Source organism: Rhinopithecus roxellana, chromosome 5 (genome assembly GCF_007565055.1).
Source record: "Rhinopithecus roxellana isolate Shanxi Qingling chromosome 5, ASM756505v1, whole genome shotgun sequence".
Classification (NCBI taxonomy): domain Eukaryota; kingdom Metazoa; phylum Chordata; class Mammalia; order Primates; family Cercopithecidae; genus Rhinopithecus; species Rhinopithecus roxellana.
The window spans coordinates 110,366,573-110,384,453 of NC_044553.1; the positions used below are offsets into that span (position 1 = coordinate 110,366,573).

General features: G+C 38.1%; 1 protein-coding gene across 4 annotated transcripts in view; it reads right to left on the reverse strand.

Moving 5' to 3' along the window:
• Positions 1–17,881, reverse strand: part of SCAPER (S-phase cyclin A associated protein in the ER) — a 587,291-nt gene that overhangs the window by 452,675 nt on the left and 116,735 nt on the right. For all 4 annotated transcript variants that reach the window (XM_030930958.1, XM_030930961.1, XM_030930960.1 and 1 more), the window contains one exon: positions 13,196–13,356. In XM_030930958.1, the coding sequence (XP_030786818.1) occupies positions 13,196–13,356 (161 nt within the window). The remainder of the gene's footprint in view (positions 1–13,195; positions 13,357–17,881) is intronic.

The following is a 17,881-nucleotide window of genomic DNA, read 5'->3' on the forward strand; positions in this document are numbered from 1 at the left end:
GTGATCTCATTGTTCAATTCCCACCTATGAGTGAGAATATGCGTTGTTTGCTCTTCTGTTCCTGTGATAATTTGCTGAGAATGATGGTTTCCAGTTGCACCCATGTCCCTACAAAGGACACAAACTCACCCTTTTTTGTGGCTGCATAGTATTCCACGGTGTATATGTGCCACATTTTCTTAATCCAGTCTGTCACTGATGGACATTTGGTCAACCCAGAATTTCATATCCAGTCAAATTAAGCTTCATCGGTGAAGGAGAAATAAAATCCTTTACACAAAAGCAAATGCTGAGAGATTTTGTTACCACCAAGCCTGCCTTACAAGCGCTCCTGAAGGAAGCACTAAACATGGAAAAGAACAACCGGTACCAGCCACTGCAAAAATATGCCAAGTGGTAAAGACCATCGATACAAGGAAGGAACTGCATCTACTCACAGGCAAAACAACCAGTTAACATCATAATGACAGGATCAAACTGACACATAACAATATTAACCTTAAATGTAAATGGGCAAAATGCCCCAATTAAAAGGCACAGACTAGCAAATCGGATAAAGAGTCAAGACCCATCAGTGTGCTATATTCAGGGGACCCATTTCATGTGCAGAGACACACATAGGCTCAAAATAAAGGGATGGAGGAAGATATACCAAGCAAATGTAAAGCAAAAAAAAAAAAAAAAAAAAAAAAACCAGGGGTTGCAATCACAGTCTCTGATAAAACAGACTTTAAACTAACAAAGATCAAAAGAGACAAGGCCATTACATAATAGTAAAGGGATCGACTCAACAAAAAGAACTAACTATCCTAAATATATATGCACCCAATACAGGAGCACCCAGATTCATAAAGCAAGTCCTTAGAGACTTACAAAAACACTTAGACTCCCACACAATAATAATGGAAGACTTTAACACCGCACTGTCCATATGAGACAGATCAACAAGACAGAAGGTTAGCAAAGATATCCAGGACTTGAACTCAGCTCTGCACCAAGCAGACCTAATAGACATCTACAGAACTCACCACCCCAATTCAACAGAATATACACTGTTCTCAGCACCACATTGCACTTATTCTAAAATTGACCACATAATTGGAAGAAAAGCACTCCTCAGAAAATGTAAAAAAACAGATATCATAACAAACTCTCTCTCAGACCACAGTACAATCAAATTAGAACTCAGGACTAAGAAACTCACTCAAAAATGCACAACTACATGGAAACTGAACAACCTGCTCCTGAATGACTACTGGGTACATAAGAAAATGAAGGCAGAAACAAAGATGTTCTTTGAAACCAAGCAGAACAAAGACACGACGTACTAGAATCTCTGGGACACATTTCAAGTAGTGTGTAAAGGGAAAGTTATAGCACTAAATGCTCACAAGAGAAAGCAAGAAAGATCTAAAATTGACACCTTAACATCACAATTAAAAGTAGAGAAGCAAGAGCAAACACATTCAAAAGCTAGCAGAAGGTAAGAAATAACTAAGATCAAAGCAGAGCTGAAGGAGATAGAAACACAAAAAACCCTTCAAAAAAACCAATGAATCCAGGAGCTGGTTTTTTGAAAAGAAAATTGATAGACCGCTAGCAAGACTAATAAAGAAGAAAAGAGAGAAGAACCAAATAGACACAATAAAAAATGATAAAGGGGATAGATATCACCACCCATCCCACAGAAATACAAACTACCACCAGAGAATACTAAAACACCTCTATGCAAATAAACTAGTAAACCTACAAGAAACGGATAAATTTATGGACACATACACTCTCCTAAGACTAAACCAGGAAGAAGCTGAATCCCTGAATAGACCAATAGCAGGCTCTGAAATTGACACAATAATTAATAGCCTACCAACCAAAAAAAAAAACCCAGGACCAGACGGATTCACAGCCGACTTCTACTAGAGGTACAAAGAGGAGATGGTATCATTCCTTTTGAAACTATTCCAATCAATAGAAAAAAAGGGAATCCTCCCTAATTCATTTTATGAGACCAGCATCATCCTGATACCAAAGCCTGGCAGAGACACACACACACACAAAAAAGAGAGAATTTTAGAACAGTATCCCTGATTAACATTGATGCGAAAATCTTCAATAAAATACTGGCAAACCGAATACAGAAGAACATCAAAAACATTATCCATCCAAAATCAAGTCAGCTTCATCCCTGGGATGCAAGGCTGGTTCAATATTAGCAAATCAATAAACATAATCCAGCACATACACAGAACCAAAGACAAAAACCACATGATTATCTCAATATATGCAGAAAAGGCATTTGACAAAATTCAACAGCACTTCAGGTTAAAAATTCTCAATAAACTAGGTATTGATGGGACGTATCTCAAAATAATAAGAACTATTTATGACAAACCCACAGCAAATATCTCACTGAATGGGCAAAAACTGGAAAAATTCCCTTTGAAAACTGGCACAAGACAGTGATGCCCTCTCTTACCACTCCTCTTCAACATAGTGTTGGAAGTTCTGGCCAGGGCAATCAAGCAGGAGAAAGAAATAAAGGGTATTCAATTAGGAAAAGACAAAGTCAAATTGTCCCTGTTTGCAGATGACATGATTGTATATTTAAAAGAAACCGATGTCTCCACCCAAAATCTCCTTAAGCTGATAAGCAACTTCAGCAAAGTCTCAGGATATAAAATCAATGTGCAAAAATCACAAGCATTCCTATACTCCAATAACAGACAAACAGAGAGCCAAATCATGAGTGAACTCCCATTCACAACTGCTTCAAAGAGAATAAAATACCTAGGAATCCAACTTACAAGGGATGCAAAGGAACTCTTCGAAGGAGAACTACAAACCGCTGCTCAACAAAATAAAAGAGGACACAAACAAATGGAAGAACATTCCATGCCCATGGATAGGAAGAATCAATATCATGAAAATGGATATACTGCTCAAAGTAATTTACAGATTCAATGCCATCCCCATCAAGCTACCATTCACTTTCTTCACAGAATTGGAAAAAAATACTTTAAAGGTCATATGGAACCAAAAAAGAGCTCGCACTGTCCAGACAATCCTACACAAAAAGAACAAAGCTGGAGGCAACACAGTACCTAACTTAAAACCATACTACAAGGCTGCAGTAACCAAAACAGCATGGTACTGGTACCAAAACAGAGATATAGACCAGTGGAACAGAACAGAGCCCTAAGAAATACCACACATCTATAACCATCTGATCATTGACAAACCTGACAAAAAACAAGAAATGGTGAAAGGATTCTCTATTTCATAAATGGTGCTGGGAAAACTGGCTCACCATATGTAGAAAGCGGAAACTGAATCCCTTCCTTACACCTCATATAAAAATCACTTCAAGAATGATTAAAGACTTAAATGTTACATCTAAAACCATAAAAACTCTAGAAGAAAACCTAGGCAATACCATTCAGGACATGGGCATGGGAAAAGACTTCATGACTAAAACACCAAAAGCAATGGCAACATTGACAAATTGGGGTCTAATTAAACTAAAGAGCTTCTGCACAGCAAAACAAATTACCATAAAACTCAACAGACAATCTACAGAAAGGGAGAAAATTTTTGCAACCTACCCATCTGACAAAGGGCTAATATTCAGAATCTACAAAGAACTGAAACAAATTTACAAGAAAAAAACAAGCCACCCCATCAAAAAGTGGGCAAAGGATATGAACACACACACTTCTCAAAAGAAAAAATTTTCCATGTAGTTGAGTGGTTTTGATTGAGTTTCTTAGTCCTGAGTTCTAGTTTGATTGCACTGTGGTCTGAGAGACAGTTTGTTATAATTTCTGTTCTTTTACATTTGCTGAGGAGTGCTTTACTTCCAACTATGTGGTCAGTTTTGGAATAAGTGCGATGTGGTGCTGAGAAGAATGTATACTCTGTTGATTTGGGGTGGAGAGTTCTATAGATGTCTATTAGGTCCGCTTGGTGCAGAGATGAGTTCAATTCCTGGATATCCTTGTTAACTTTCTGTCTTGTTCATCTGTCTAATGCTGACAGTGGAGTGTTGAAGTCTCCCATTATTATTGTATGGGAGTCTAAGTCTCTTTGTAAGTCTCTAAGGACTTGCTTTATGAATTTGGGTGCTCCTGTATTGGGTGCATATATATTTAGGAGAGTTAGCTCTTCCTGTTGAATTGATCCCTTTACCATTATGTAATGGCCTTCTTTGTCTCTTTTGATCTTTGATGGTTTAAAGTCTGTTTTATCAGAGACTAGGATTGCAACCCCTGCTTTTTTTTATTCTCCATTTGCTTGGTAGATCTTCCTCCATCCCTTTATTTTGAGCCTATGTATGTCTCTGCATGTGAGATGGGTCTCCTGAATACAGCAGACTGATGGGTCTTGACTCTTTACCCAGTTTGCCAGTCTGTGTCTTTTAATTGGAGCACTTAGTCCATTTACATTTAAGGTTAATATTGTTATGTGTGAACTTGATCCTGCCATTATGATATTAACTGGTTATTTTGCTCGTGAGTTGATGCAGTTTCTTCCTAGCCTCGATGGTCTTTACCTTTTGGCATGTTTTTGCAATGGCTGGTACCGGTTGTTCCTTTCCATGTTTAGGGCTTCCTTCAGGGTCTCTTGTAAGGCAGGCCTGGTGGTGACAAAATCTCTAAGCATTTGCTTATCTGTAAAGGATTTTATTTCTCCTTCACTTATGAAACTTAGTTTGGCTGGATATGAAATTCTGGGTTTAAAATTCTTTTCTTTAAGAATGTTGAATATTGGCCCCCACTCTCTTCTGGCTTGTAGAGTTTCTGCCGAGAGGTCTGCTGTTAGTCTGATGGGCTTCCCTTTGTGGGTAACCCGACCTTTCTCTCTGGCTGCCCTTAAGATTTTTTCCTTCATTTCAACTTTGGTGAATCTGGCAATTATGTGTCTTGGAGTTGCTCTTCTCGAGGAGTATCTTTGTGGTGTTCTCTGTATTTCCTGAATTTGAATGTTGGCCTGCCCTACTAGGTTGGGGAAGTTCTCCTGGATGATATCCTGAAGAGTGATTTCCAACTTGGTTCCATTTTCCCCCTCACTTTCAGGCACCCCAATCAGACGCAGATTTGGTCTTTTTACATAATCCCATACTTCTTGCAGGCTTTGTTCATTTCTTTTTCTTCTTTTTTCTTTAGGTTTCCCTTCTTGCTTCATTTCATTCATTTGATCCTCAATCGCTGATACTCTTTCCTCCTGTTGATCGAGTCGGTTACTGAAGCTTGTGCATTTGTCACGTATTTCTCGTGTCATGGTTTTCATCTCTGTCATTTCATTTATGACCTTCTCTGCATTAATTATTCTAGCTATCAATTCTTCCACTCTTTCTTCAAGATTTTTAGTTTCTTTGCGCTGGGTATGTAATTCCTCCTTTAGCTCTGAGAAGTTTGATGGACTGAAGCCTTCTACTCTCATCTGGTCAAAGTCATTCTCTGACCAGCTTTGATCCGTTGCTGGCGATGAGCTGTGCTCCTTTGCAGGGGGAGATGCGCTCTTATTTTTTGAATTTCCAGCTTTTCTGCCCTGCTTCTTCCCCATCTTTGTGGTGTTATCTGCTTCTGCTCTTTGATGATGGTGACGTACTGATGGGGTTTTGGTATAGGTGTCCTTCCTGTTTGATAGTTTTCCTTCTGACAGTCAGGACCCTCAGCTGTAGGTCTGTTGGAGATTGCTTGAGGTCCACTCCAGACCCTGTTTGCCTGGGTATCAGCAGCAGAGGTTGCAGAAGATAGAATATTGCTGAACAGCGAGTGTACCTGTCTGATTCTTACTTTGGAAGCTTCCTCTCAGGGGTGTACTCCACCCTGTGAGGTGTGGGGTGTCAGACTGCCCCTAGTGGGGGATGTCTCCCAGTTAGGCTACTCAGGGGTCCCTGTGAGGTGTGGGGTGTCAGACTGTCCCTAGTGGGGGATGTCTCCCAGTGAGGCTACTCAGGGGTCAGGGACCCACTTGAGCAATCTGTCCGTTCTCAGATCTCAACCTCCGTGTTGGGAGATCCACTGCTCTCTTCAAAGCTGTCAGACAGAGTCGTTCGCGTCTGCTCAGGCCTCTGCTGCTTCCCCTGTTGTTTTTTTAGCTCTGTCCTGTCCCCAGAGGTGGAGTCTATAGAGACAGGCAGGTTTCCTTGAGCTGCTGTGAGCTCCACCCAGTTCCGGCTTCCCAGTGGCTTTGTTTACCTACTTAAGCCTCAGCAATGGCAGGCGCCCCTCCCCCAGCCTCGCTGCTGCCTTGCGGTTAGATCGCCGCAGACTGCTGTGTTAGCAATGAGGGAGGCTCCGTGGGCGTGGGACCCTCCCGGCCAGGTAAGGGATATATTCTTCTGGTGTGCCCGTTTGCTCAAAGCGCGGTATTGGGGTGGGAGTTACCCGATTTTCCAGGTGTTGTGTGTCTCAGTTCCCCTTGCTAGGAAAACGGATTCCCTTCCCCCTTGCACTTCCCAGGTGAGGCGATGCCTTGCCCTGCTTCAGCTCTCGCTGGTCAGGCTGCAGCAGCTGACCAGCACCGATTGTCCGGCACTCCCTAGTGAGATGACCCCAGTACCTCAGTTGAAAATGCAGAAATCACCGGTCTTCTGTGTCGCTCGCGCAGGGAGTTGGAGACTGGAGCTGTTCCTATTCGGCCATCTTGCTCCGCCCCCCACATTTTACTTTTTAAAGGAAAGAAAAACACCCTTATTTGAAAGCTTCCTTATAGAAAGAAATACTGCTTAGAATTGGACCTAATCCTTTAACCAATAAAATTGCCAACGCAAACACTATCATATAATTTTTTTAATTGAAATAATATTTAAAGCAGTCAAGAGGGGAGTATATCAAACTAGGAATGGTCTCTTTAAAACTGAGAAATTAGTTATAGACAAATTATATTTTTAATAAACCTTCAGTGCAAACTATAGTTAAGAAGTATTCCCATAATCAAGAATGATAAGAACAGCAAATTATGCAATTAAACTGTCAGAGAACTTTTAAATAATTAGAAGGTTAGGACAGAGTACACAAAACTAAAAATTACATTTCATTTCATAATTTTTACACTTGTACAATTTTTAAAATTTTACAAATGTCATTAAGAATGTTATACTAAATTCAAGTCAATAAAACCAGTAACTGATGTGCACCTAGAACAATCCCAATATTACTGTGAAATATTATTTTTATCACTGTATTTAATTCAATAATATTTTGTTTAAAATATTTACATCAATGTTCAAGAGATAATGTTTTAACTTCCTTGTTAGATTTTGATACTAAGGTTACGCTTGCAATATTAAAACATGGTGCTCTTTTTTATCCTCAGGAAGAGTTTCTATAAGATTCATGTTATTTTTACCTTAAAAGTTTGGAAGAAGTAACATGTGAAGCCATCTTGACCCGGAATGTTCTTCATGAAAAAATTTTTAGTTACAAACTCACACTTTTTAAAAACACTTCTAAGTTCTCTCCAAGTTTTTAGATTTCTTACAATGCAAATTTTAACTTGTGTTTTTCAAGGAATGTCAGTCCTTTTGTAATTACAAATTTAGTGTATAATACTGGTCATAAAAATCCTCTTATCTTTTTAATATTTGTGGTATCTCTAGCAATATCCTCTATTTCATTCCTGATATTACTCCTTGTGTCTTCTTGTTCTTGATCAATACTGTATAACAATCATTTCTTAGTCTTTTGGCTAAGATCAAGTGCAGTAATATATAACTAGAGGTCTGTTAATTCTACTGGTCTATTTAAAAGAAAGACTTTTTGGCTTCTTTTATTTTCTCTATTCTCACCTACATAGTTTATTTTGTTCTATATTCTTTGGGTTTAACTTTCTTTTCTTTTCTAACTTCATGAGATGAACAAAGAGTGAATTTTAGCTTTTCTTCTTTCCCAGTGTGTACAATTGAGGCTAGAAATTTTCCTCAAAGGCTAGCTTTACCTTAATCTCACAAGTTTTTAAATGTTCACTTTTATTCAATTCACTTTTTCTAATTTTCACTGTGATATCATCTCTAACTCAATGAGTTATCTAAAAGCGCAATTCCAAAATTCCAAGAATTTGAGAATTATATAACTATATTCTTTTGTAATTGATTTTTAATTTAATCCCACTGTGTTCAGTAACAAACAGAATCATTTAAATCACCTGAAATTTGTTAAGACATGTCTAATGACCCAGCATGTTTCAATTTTGGTAAATGCTCCATATGTGCTTGATTATATATTTGGACTTACAGTTATAGCCATGGCAAAGGAGCTTGTGTTAAAATTTGCCCTCTTCCTGCCAAAAACAACTATAAAAAATTAAACAGCATTGAAAAGCAGCCAATGTGGCAAGTTTAAAGGAAGTACAATTCCTGAGAAGAGAGAAGGACAATGAGATCAGATCCACATTCACCATAGCATTTTCTCCTAAAACACCTGGAATTCAGGGTGCAGGGGAAGTGAGTCCTGGCAGAAACCAGCATTCCCAACCAACTGAAACAGATATTAGAATTCAGAGAATCTAAAGCAACTGGAACTTCAGGGGAAAAAATCTTAGAGGGGGTGGGAAAGTACTGCAGGGTACTGAATCAAAAAAATCTTCATTTAATCTCTCCTTAAGAAGTCTGACAACTGCTAAAAAAAAACTTTGCATATACAGGGCAAGACTCCAAGAAACCTAGCAGAAAGCAGCAGCTGGGAAGCTAATGAGCTAAGCTGATATTGTAGCAACTGTATAGTGCTGAGGAAAAAATTTTAAATTCAGGAATGCAGTGGTCTTGGCAAACACCCTAGGTTTTCACTTGAGACCCCAAAAAGAATAAGGACAAATTAAAACACATCAAACTTAATAAAATCTCAAACCAAACCAAAGGTCACCCAAGTCCTCCCAAAGGGAGATGGAGAACAAATGATTGGGATTTTTTTGTCTCACAACATAACAGTGAATAAGCAGATCACACTCTCCTTTGGGAAGGGACTTGGGTGATCTGCTTGTTCTCTATCATCTTGCCAGACCAAAAAAAAAAAAAAAAAAATTTAGCTGGATGCTCTATAATCTTTAATACACAGTGTTAAGATTGTGAGTGATGCTTTTAAAAAAAAAGGTCAAATAATTGTAAAACTCCAAAAAAAAAATGATTTTAAAGTACACCCACAGGAAATTCAGATATAAAGGTAATACAGAGGCCTTTCATCCTCGCTTCTTCCTCCAACCCTCTTCTCCCATTGAACTTCCAAGCTTTCAGATTAAGAAAATTCACACTCAAGGAACACTTTCAACTCTGATATAGATCATGAGATATAGGTCTTCAAGGCTGATACTACAATTGAGTGAGTCATTGGCAGTCTTGGGAGACTTTGGCAATCTAAAGTTAGATTGTGGGCTCTGGTAGATTGTTTACAAAGATGGATGCCATCAATTTCTCCCATCCCAGTGCTTACATGCCACTCCCACTGTCAAGTGGTGGAGACTGTTCACCGTCCCCTTGAATCTCTGGTTGGCCCTGTGACTTCACATGTTCAACTGAATATGATAAGTGATGTCCTATAACTTCCCAACTGAGGACTTACAAGCCTTGTAGCTTTCATTCCTCCTTGTTGGAAGCCAGATGACATTTAAAGAAGCCCAAGAGAGATCACTGAATAATGAGAGATCACGTAAAGAGAAAGAGGCTGCAAGAAGAACTTGGGTTTCTTAGCCAAAGCCAGTATCAAGACTTCAATCATGTGATGATATCATGTTGGATACTTTAGTTTTAGCTCAATTGTCATAGCTGACACCATGTGGAGAAGAAAAGCCACTCCACTGAGCACTGCTCAGATTTCTGACTCAAACAATTATGTGGAAATAAAATGGTAACTGTTTTAAGTAGCTAAGTTTTGGGATTGCTACATAGAAATAGATACTAAGAGTATTCAGTTGTGCCTCCTCTTTTTAGCACAGGATTCAGCTAGCTCACTCAGTATGTCTGTCAGTTACCACTATCTTTCTCCTTACTAACTTTCAAAAACTTGTTCATATCGTCTCTTCTCCTGTCTCTTTTTCCTTAAGTCCAATTTCTAATTCATTTTATACCATTTTAGCTGGGTTTGGGGAAGAGAACATTAAATGCATGTGGTCACTCTATCACCTTTAACTAGAATTATTTTTTATAACACAAAAATTACAAACTTCAGTTCTACAGCTACTGTTATTATACATTACTTGAAGTATACACCTGTGATATCACAAAATATATATTTGGTCTTCATCTCAGTCTCCTGGCAGGCAACTCCTAAAATCTTTGGAATTCCCAAAGTGATGTGTCTTTTTGTATGCTAATGAGTTGACTAGTGGCTGGCAGCCCTTATGTGGCTTCAGGATGGGAGCTGGTCACTGGAAAAAACAAGGCAGTACCAGAACACTGGGACTTTCAGCCCCAAACTCCTCAGCCTTCAGGGAGGGAGAAAGGAAAGGAGCTGAAGTTTAGGTTGCTTGCCAATGGTTTAATCAATCATGCCTAGATAATGAAGTTTCTATAAAAAACTTTTTTAAAAACAGGGTCAGGGAATGTTTGGATAGCTGAACACCTGAAGGTTCCTAGAGGGTTGTGTGCATGGAAGCTCTTCTTCCCTTTCCATTTAGCTTGCCCTATGCATCTCTTCATCTGTATCCTTAGTAATATCTTCTTAATAATAAACTGGTAAATGTGTTTCCCTGACTTCTTTGAGCCACTCTAGCAAATTAATCAAATCCAAGAAGTGGATAGTCGGAATCCTGATTTATAGCTAGCTGGTCAGAGCACAGGGAAAATAACCTGGGGCTTGTTACTGGCATCAGAAGTGGGAGGCAGTCTTGTGGGGTTGAGCCCTCAACCTGTGGGACCTGACACTATCTACAGCTTGACAGTGTCAGAATTAAATTGAATTCGAGGACAACCAGCTAGTGTCTGCTGCAGAACTGACTGATTGGTTGTTGGTGGGGAGAAATCCCCACATACTTCATGGTGATCAGAGGTCACAGAAGTCTTCTGTGTTGATTGCTGTGCCATGAGAGCAGAAGAAAAATAGGTTGCTTTTCCCACAGAATGGCATAACTCGCTGTGTATAACACTGCACTGAAACCCCAAAATAGAAGACAAAACTGGTCCAAAACAAAATTTCCCAATACATTAAGAAGAGTTACCTTTAGTATAGATATAATCAAGATCTATTATTTCATCTCAACTAGGTGAGTTACTCATGAATAATCTGAAGTGGACTGCTTTAAACAAAACTGTGATATGTATTAATATCATGATTCCTTTAAGTTTTTTGCAATTTTGATTTTTACAACACATTTCTCTTAGAATCTTTCAAGATCCAGAAACTGAGTTTTCTGATTGTATATTTTCCTATATTTTCCTAAGAGAACACTTGCCTACAGTCAATTATCTACTACTAAGTCAGTATGAAGAAAAGAGGGGCAATATATTGAAGCAAGCCAACACAACTTACTGAGAAAAAAATGAAAAAACACAAAATACGTCCATAACAGAGACAGCAATGTCTTTTGTTATGTGCAATAAAACATTTCTTTCTGAACCAAAAGGCTCCAATGGCATCTCTACTGAAGAAAACAGAAAGCAGTGTCTAAAGTTCTCTTGAATTCATGAAACAAAACTCATTATTACCTATTATCATTCTAAAATCCCAGCCTCTATGGATGTATAAAAATCCACTCGGGACTTCAAAAGATGTTTACATAAAACATCTATGTAATTATTATGGGATATTTTGTAATCTACTCATCTGACAAAGGGCTAATATCCAGAACCTGTGAAGAACTCAAACAAATTTACAAGAAAAAAACAACTCCATCAAAAAGTGGGCAAAGGATATGAATGGACACTTCTCAAAAGAAGATATTCATACAGCCAACAGACACATGAAGAAATGTTCATCATCACTCGCCATCAGAGAAATGCAAATCAAAACCACAATGAGATACCTACCATCTCACACCAGTTAGAATGGTGATCATTAAAAAGTCAGGAAACAACAAGTGCTGGAGAGGGTGTGGAGAAATAGGAACACTTTTACACTGTTATGGAACTGTAAACTAGTTCAACCATTGTGGAAGACAGTGTGGCGATTCCTCAAGGATCTAGAACTAGAAATACCATTTGACCCAGCAATCCCATTACTGGGTATATACCCAAAGGATTATAAATCACGCTGCTATAAAGACACAAGCACACGTATGTTTATTGTGGCTCTATTCACAGTGGCAGGAACTTGGAATCAACCCAAATGTCCATCAGTGACAGACTGGATTGAGAAAATGTGGCACATATACACCATGGAATACCATGCAGCCATAAAAAAGGATGAGTTCGTGTCCTTTGTAGGGACATGGATGTAGCTGGAAACCATCATTCTCAGCAAACTATCGCAAGAACAGAAGACCAAACACCGCATGTTCTCACTCATAGGTGGGAACTGAACAATGAGATCACTTGGACACAGGAAGGGGAACATCACACACCAGGGCCTATTGTGGGGAGGGGGAAGAGGGGAGGGATAACATTAGGAGATATACCTAATGTAAATGACGAGTTAATGGGTGCAGCACACCAACATGGCACATGTATACATATATAATAAACCTGCATGTTGTGCACATGTACCCTAGAACTTAAAGTATAATAATAAAAAATAAATAAATAAATAATAATTATTATGCGATAAAATTGTTCCAGGTGGGCCCTCATAATAATCCCTCTTCTAATTATTTGTATTCCTTAATTATTCTGATGGTATAGAAAATGGATGTGTGAGCAAAGATAAACACAGAATATTATTTTGCAGTACAAAATAGCAATCAAGTATTAAACAGCTGAAGCAGTAACACGCTACTTAAAAGTGAATTCTGCCTAGACTAAACTATCCTTTTTTATTCCTACCTGAAGTCAAAAGAATTCTAAAGGATCTTATAAGGAATAAACAAAAGACCTCATTCTCCTTAAAGTTTACACATGGCAAACCTGAAACTAGAATGATCTCCATAAGCTATCTATAGTGCTGAAAAGTAGTTTTGCTCAGCTTTTAAGATAATTTTATGTGTTAATTATGGTAAATTAATATCACATGTTGTACAAAAAGATAAATAGGACCAATTTTAAACAAAATAAATATCTCTATATATTCACCTATTTGCTACACAAAATGGCTAATTCAAAGTCACTTGCCATTTTTACGTGAGGCCTTCTGCACTGTCATTGGTGGGCAAGACTGGGCGGGTGTTATGTCTGAAGAAGCAGTAGAGCCTGTATGATGAGCCTTTACCTTGTCAGCCCAACTGACACCTGTGGGAGCCAGACGAGGAGCTGGCACTGTGCCAGTTGAACCTCTATGGAGAAAAGTAAACACATTTAATAAATTAAATAAAAAGAAAAACTTCTGAATGCTAAATGTATTTAAAATTTAAATTATGCATATGAATATCCACATTTATAGAATAATAATCTGCCATGGCAATTTAAGGTAACTATATTTATACATTTATCTTGATCTAATACTTCATTAATTTTATATAGTATAACATATGGGAATAAACAGAAAAGAATAAGGATAAAAGCTCTCATTGTTTAAAAGAAAAATTCACTTAAATGAGGAAGCTTTTAAAAAATTATGCATCGGTACCTTAAAGTTTTTATTTTCACTTATGTGTTTTAATAATACAAATATTGGCCAGGCGCAGTCGCTCACGCCTGTAGTCCCAGCACCCTGGGAGGCCAAGGCAGGTGGATCACTTGAGGCCAAGAGTTCAAAACTAGCCTGGCCAATGTGGTGAAATCCGGTCTCTATTAAAAATACAAAAATTAGCTGGGCACGGTGGTGTGCACCTGTAACCCCAGCTACTCAAGAGACTGAGGCATGAGAATTGCTTGAGCCCAGGAGGCGGAGGTTGTAGTGAGCCAAGATTATGCCACTGCACTCCAGCCTGGGAGACAGAGTGAGACTCCAAAAAAAAGAAGAAAAAGATATAAATATGCATTTATTTGTCAATCTTGATAAAGACACTACTAAAATAGGCTTTTTCTTTGTGTACCTTTCTTACATGATCCACAAGCCTGATGCCTCACTGACAATATCTAAATTTGGTTCCTTTAAAGTGGAGTGAAAATTCAGTGATGTCTATTACATAATTTAATGCACAATTCTCCTTAACCTTAATAATATTTTCCCCAAATTTTTATAGTTGTCCTGTCTACTCCTTATTTGACAGCAACTTTAGCAGTTCCCTTTATCAAAGTTTCCAAAAACTTATCTTAGTTTTCACAACAACAATGACTCTTTTTACACTCATATTTTAATGGTCTACTTAATATTTAAATTATGAGTTAAAATAATGAAAACAATTCACATAAGCCAAGTTTGGTAACTAACAACACATTTGAAGTAAATATATAACTCAACCAGCAGGAGCAGAAGTGAGTAGATGTACAAAATGTAGCCTATAAGCCAAAATTGTTCCTCAAGCTGAAAGACACAGTATGTTCTACAATGATAATGAAGACTGAATTAACCCAATGACACAGTTACGTGGAGATCAATATAAGAACTTTTACCACACATGAATTAATGGCTTTGAGGATTAAAATAAACCATACACTATACAGTACTCTGAACCACACACCAATGAAATGCATTACAGGGCAAGTATCCTTAAAATGGTGCTTGAATATATAAATATTTGTTTTCATTTGCATATCTTTTCCCTACTCCACTTTGGTTCAACTATTAAATGGTCCCAAAGCCCATCAACCTTTAAAGGCAATACTATCTAATAACTTAACAAAGGAACTTGAAAGCAAAAGTTAGATTCTATTAAATAAACACTTCATCAGCTTTTACTAAGTGCCATACAGTGCTAGGCACTTAGAATAGAGAGATACAGCAGTAATCTTGCCTCAAAGAAGGTCCTAGTGTAAGCACAAAAAAATAGACATTAAAAGAAAAAGTATAAGACACTGCAAAAACAATAAAACTGTATCCAAGGTTGAGCAGTACAAGAGGTGAAAGCTATTAACTGTAACATGAAGTTAGGAGATAAAAAGCAGTCAAGAAAGGTCAGGTTTTAACAGAGAAAAGAAAATGTCAGTTTTAACAGAGAAAAGAAAACATCAAGCAAACTACTTACCAACCCTTCCATTAAACATCAGATGTTAACATTCACTCTAAAGGAGTCCAAAACAACTTAGTCTTAAAAACAATTTTTTTGTTTGTGCAAAACAAATGTGACAATTGTTTAAAATAATACAACTACTAGAGGTTGAAATACCATTTGAGGCAAACAAAGAGCTGACCAAAAAACTTAAAAGGAAAAGCTCAAGAATGAGACATCCATGAGGGACTTTGAAAAGTTCTAGCAAATTCCTGAAAATCAAGGCCACACACATATGCAGGATGTGTGCATATCTACAAAATACTTGAGAGGACCCTAATCTCTCACCTATGACTGGCCTTGAGAATCTAAGAAAGGAGGAACTGACAAGCAAAGGCAGAGTTATAAACTGCCAGAGCATTCAAAGTATGTCCCAATAGACACACAGAACTAGGTGAGAACTAAGAGATTTATTGGCTCAAGGTATTTAAGGAAACCTCTGTCAAATCATCAGCTGATGTTGACAAAACATACTGCTGAATAGTTGCATGCAACATACATCAACATACACTCATACTGTATGTACCCATGAAACAAAGTGAACAGATGTCACAGAATGAGTTAAGTGCAGCACTAAACTAACAGTAACAACAGCGGTCACAGTTACAGTCCTGGAGAGGGTAGCTATCTGATCTCCAAAGCTGTCACATTTTATCATTTAAAATGCTTACTTTTCTGCCAAAAAAAAAAAAAAAATCAGAAGATGTGCCAATAAACAGGAAAGTCTGGCCCATTCACAAGAAGAGCAGCAACAGGAAGCCCAGACACTGGACTTACTACACAAAGACTTGAAATCAACTATTAACTACATTTAAAGAACATCAAAGTGGCCAGGTGCAGTAGCTTGTACCTGTAATCCCAGCACGTTGGGAGCCCAAGAAGGATGGATCACTTGAGGCCAGAATTCGAGACCAGCCTAGCCAACATGGCAAAACCGTGTCTCTACTAAATACACAAAAATTAGCTGTGCACGGTGGCATGCGCCTACAATTCCAGCTACTCAGGAGGCTGAGGCACGAGAATCGTTTGAACTCAAGAAGTGGACGTTTCAGTGAGCCAAGATCACATCACTCTACTCCAGCCTGGGCAACAGAGTGAGACTACGTCTCAAAAAAAAAAAAAAAAAAAAAATACAAAGAAGAAGAAAAAGAAAAAAGGAACAGATCCTCAAAGACCTAATGGGATAGCATCAAGAGTACAAACAAGTGTATAGTGGAATTTTCAAAGGAGAGACGAGAGAGAAAGGGGCAGGAAAAAAAAACATTTAAAGGAATAATGGGCAAAAACTCCCCAAATTTGATTTAAAACATTAAATACATATCCAAGAGACTCAACACACTTCAAGTATGATAATCTCAGAAAGCCACACTTAGATATATCATAGTCAGAGGATCAAAAGCCAAAGACAGACAATCTTGAAAGAATCAAGAGAGAAGTGATGGATCACATTCAAGGATTCTCAATAACAGCTGATTTCTCATAAGAAACTATAGTAGCCAGAAGGCAGTAAGGAAACATAAAGTGCTGAAAGAAAGGATTGTTAACCAAGAATTCTACATACTACAAAACTACCCTTCAAAAACTGAAAGATAAATTAAGACAGACACTGAGAAAATCTGTTACTAACAGACCTGCCCAACAAGAAATACTAAAGGGAGTCCAGGCTCAAACAAAAGGACAATAGATAGTAACTCGAATCCATATGAAGAAATGAAGACTCCAGTAAAGGACGAGAAAAGAAAACCATACAGGTAACCACAAAAGACAATATAAATGTAGTTTTTCTTTGTAACTCTTGTGTTCTCCTATCTGATTAAGAGATAACGGCATAAAACAGTAATTTTTAAACTGTGTTGAGCTTGTAATATATAAATAATGTAATTTGTATGACAATAACACAATGTATGACATATATTAATATACAGATCTATTGCAAAGGAAATTGTTAATTCATATTATAAAATATTTGGCATGAAATATGTGAGTTTTAATCTTTGAATTACTATTTATGATTGAATATATTACATGTCCTAAAAGCTAAACTATAATCTCCTGGATTTTTTTTGTTTTGTTTTTGAGATGGAGTCTCACTCTGTTGCCCAGGCTGGAGTGCAGTGGTGTGATCTTGGCTCACTGCAGCCTCCACGCCCCTGCCCCCAAGCAGCTGGGATTACAGGCACGTGCCATGACACCGGCTAATTTTTATATTTTTAGTAGAGATGGGATTTCGCCATTTTTGCCAGGCTGGTCTCGAACTCCTGACCTCAAGTGATCCTCCCACCTGGGCTTCCCAAAGTGCTGGGATTACAGGTGTTTTTACTTTTTATTTAGACAATTTCAAACATATCCACAATGCAGGGAGACAGGTCCCTTGGTAAACCCAGCTCTTCCCTCTCTGGCTTGCAATTTTCAGAAAAAAATGTACCAAGAATGCAACATCTTGAAATAAGAAAGAACTGACCACAACAGCTCAGGCTTTGTCCTCATCCCTGTAGAAGAGGACATCCTGCAACCCTTGCACTCAGTAACCTAAGTGACATCGGTGTATAAAATCCAGAGCAGGGTGCTTTTGGGGTCTTTCGGCTGTGGTAATAAATGCAGCTCATACAAATGAAACTCCATTCCCCTAGTTAGCTTTCCTGAGTCCCGGGGGACTATCTTGCCATGGATCCTAGGCTTCTGTTGATTCTTGCTGCCTATCTATGAG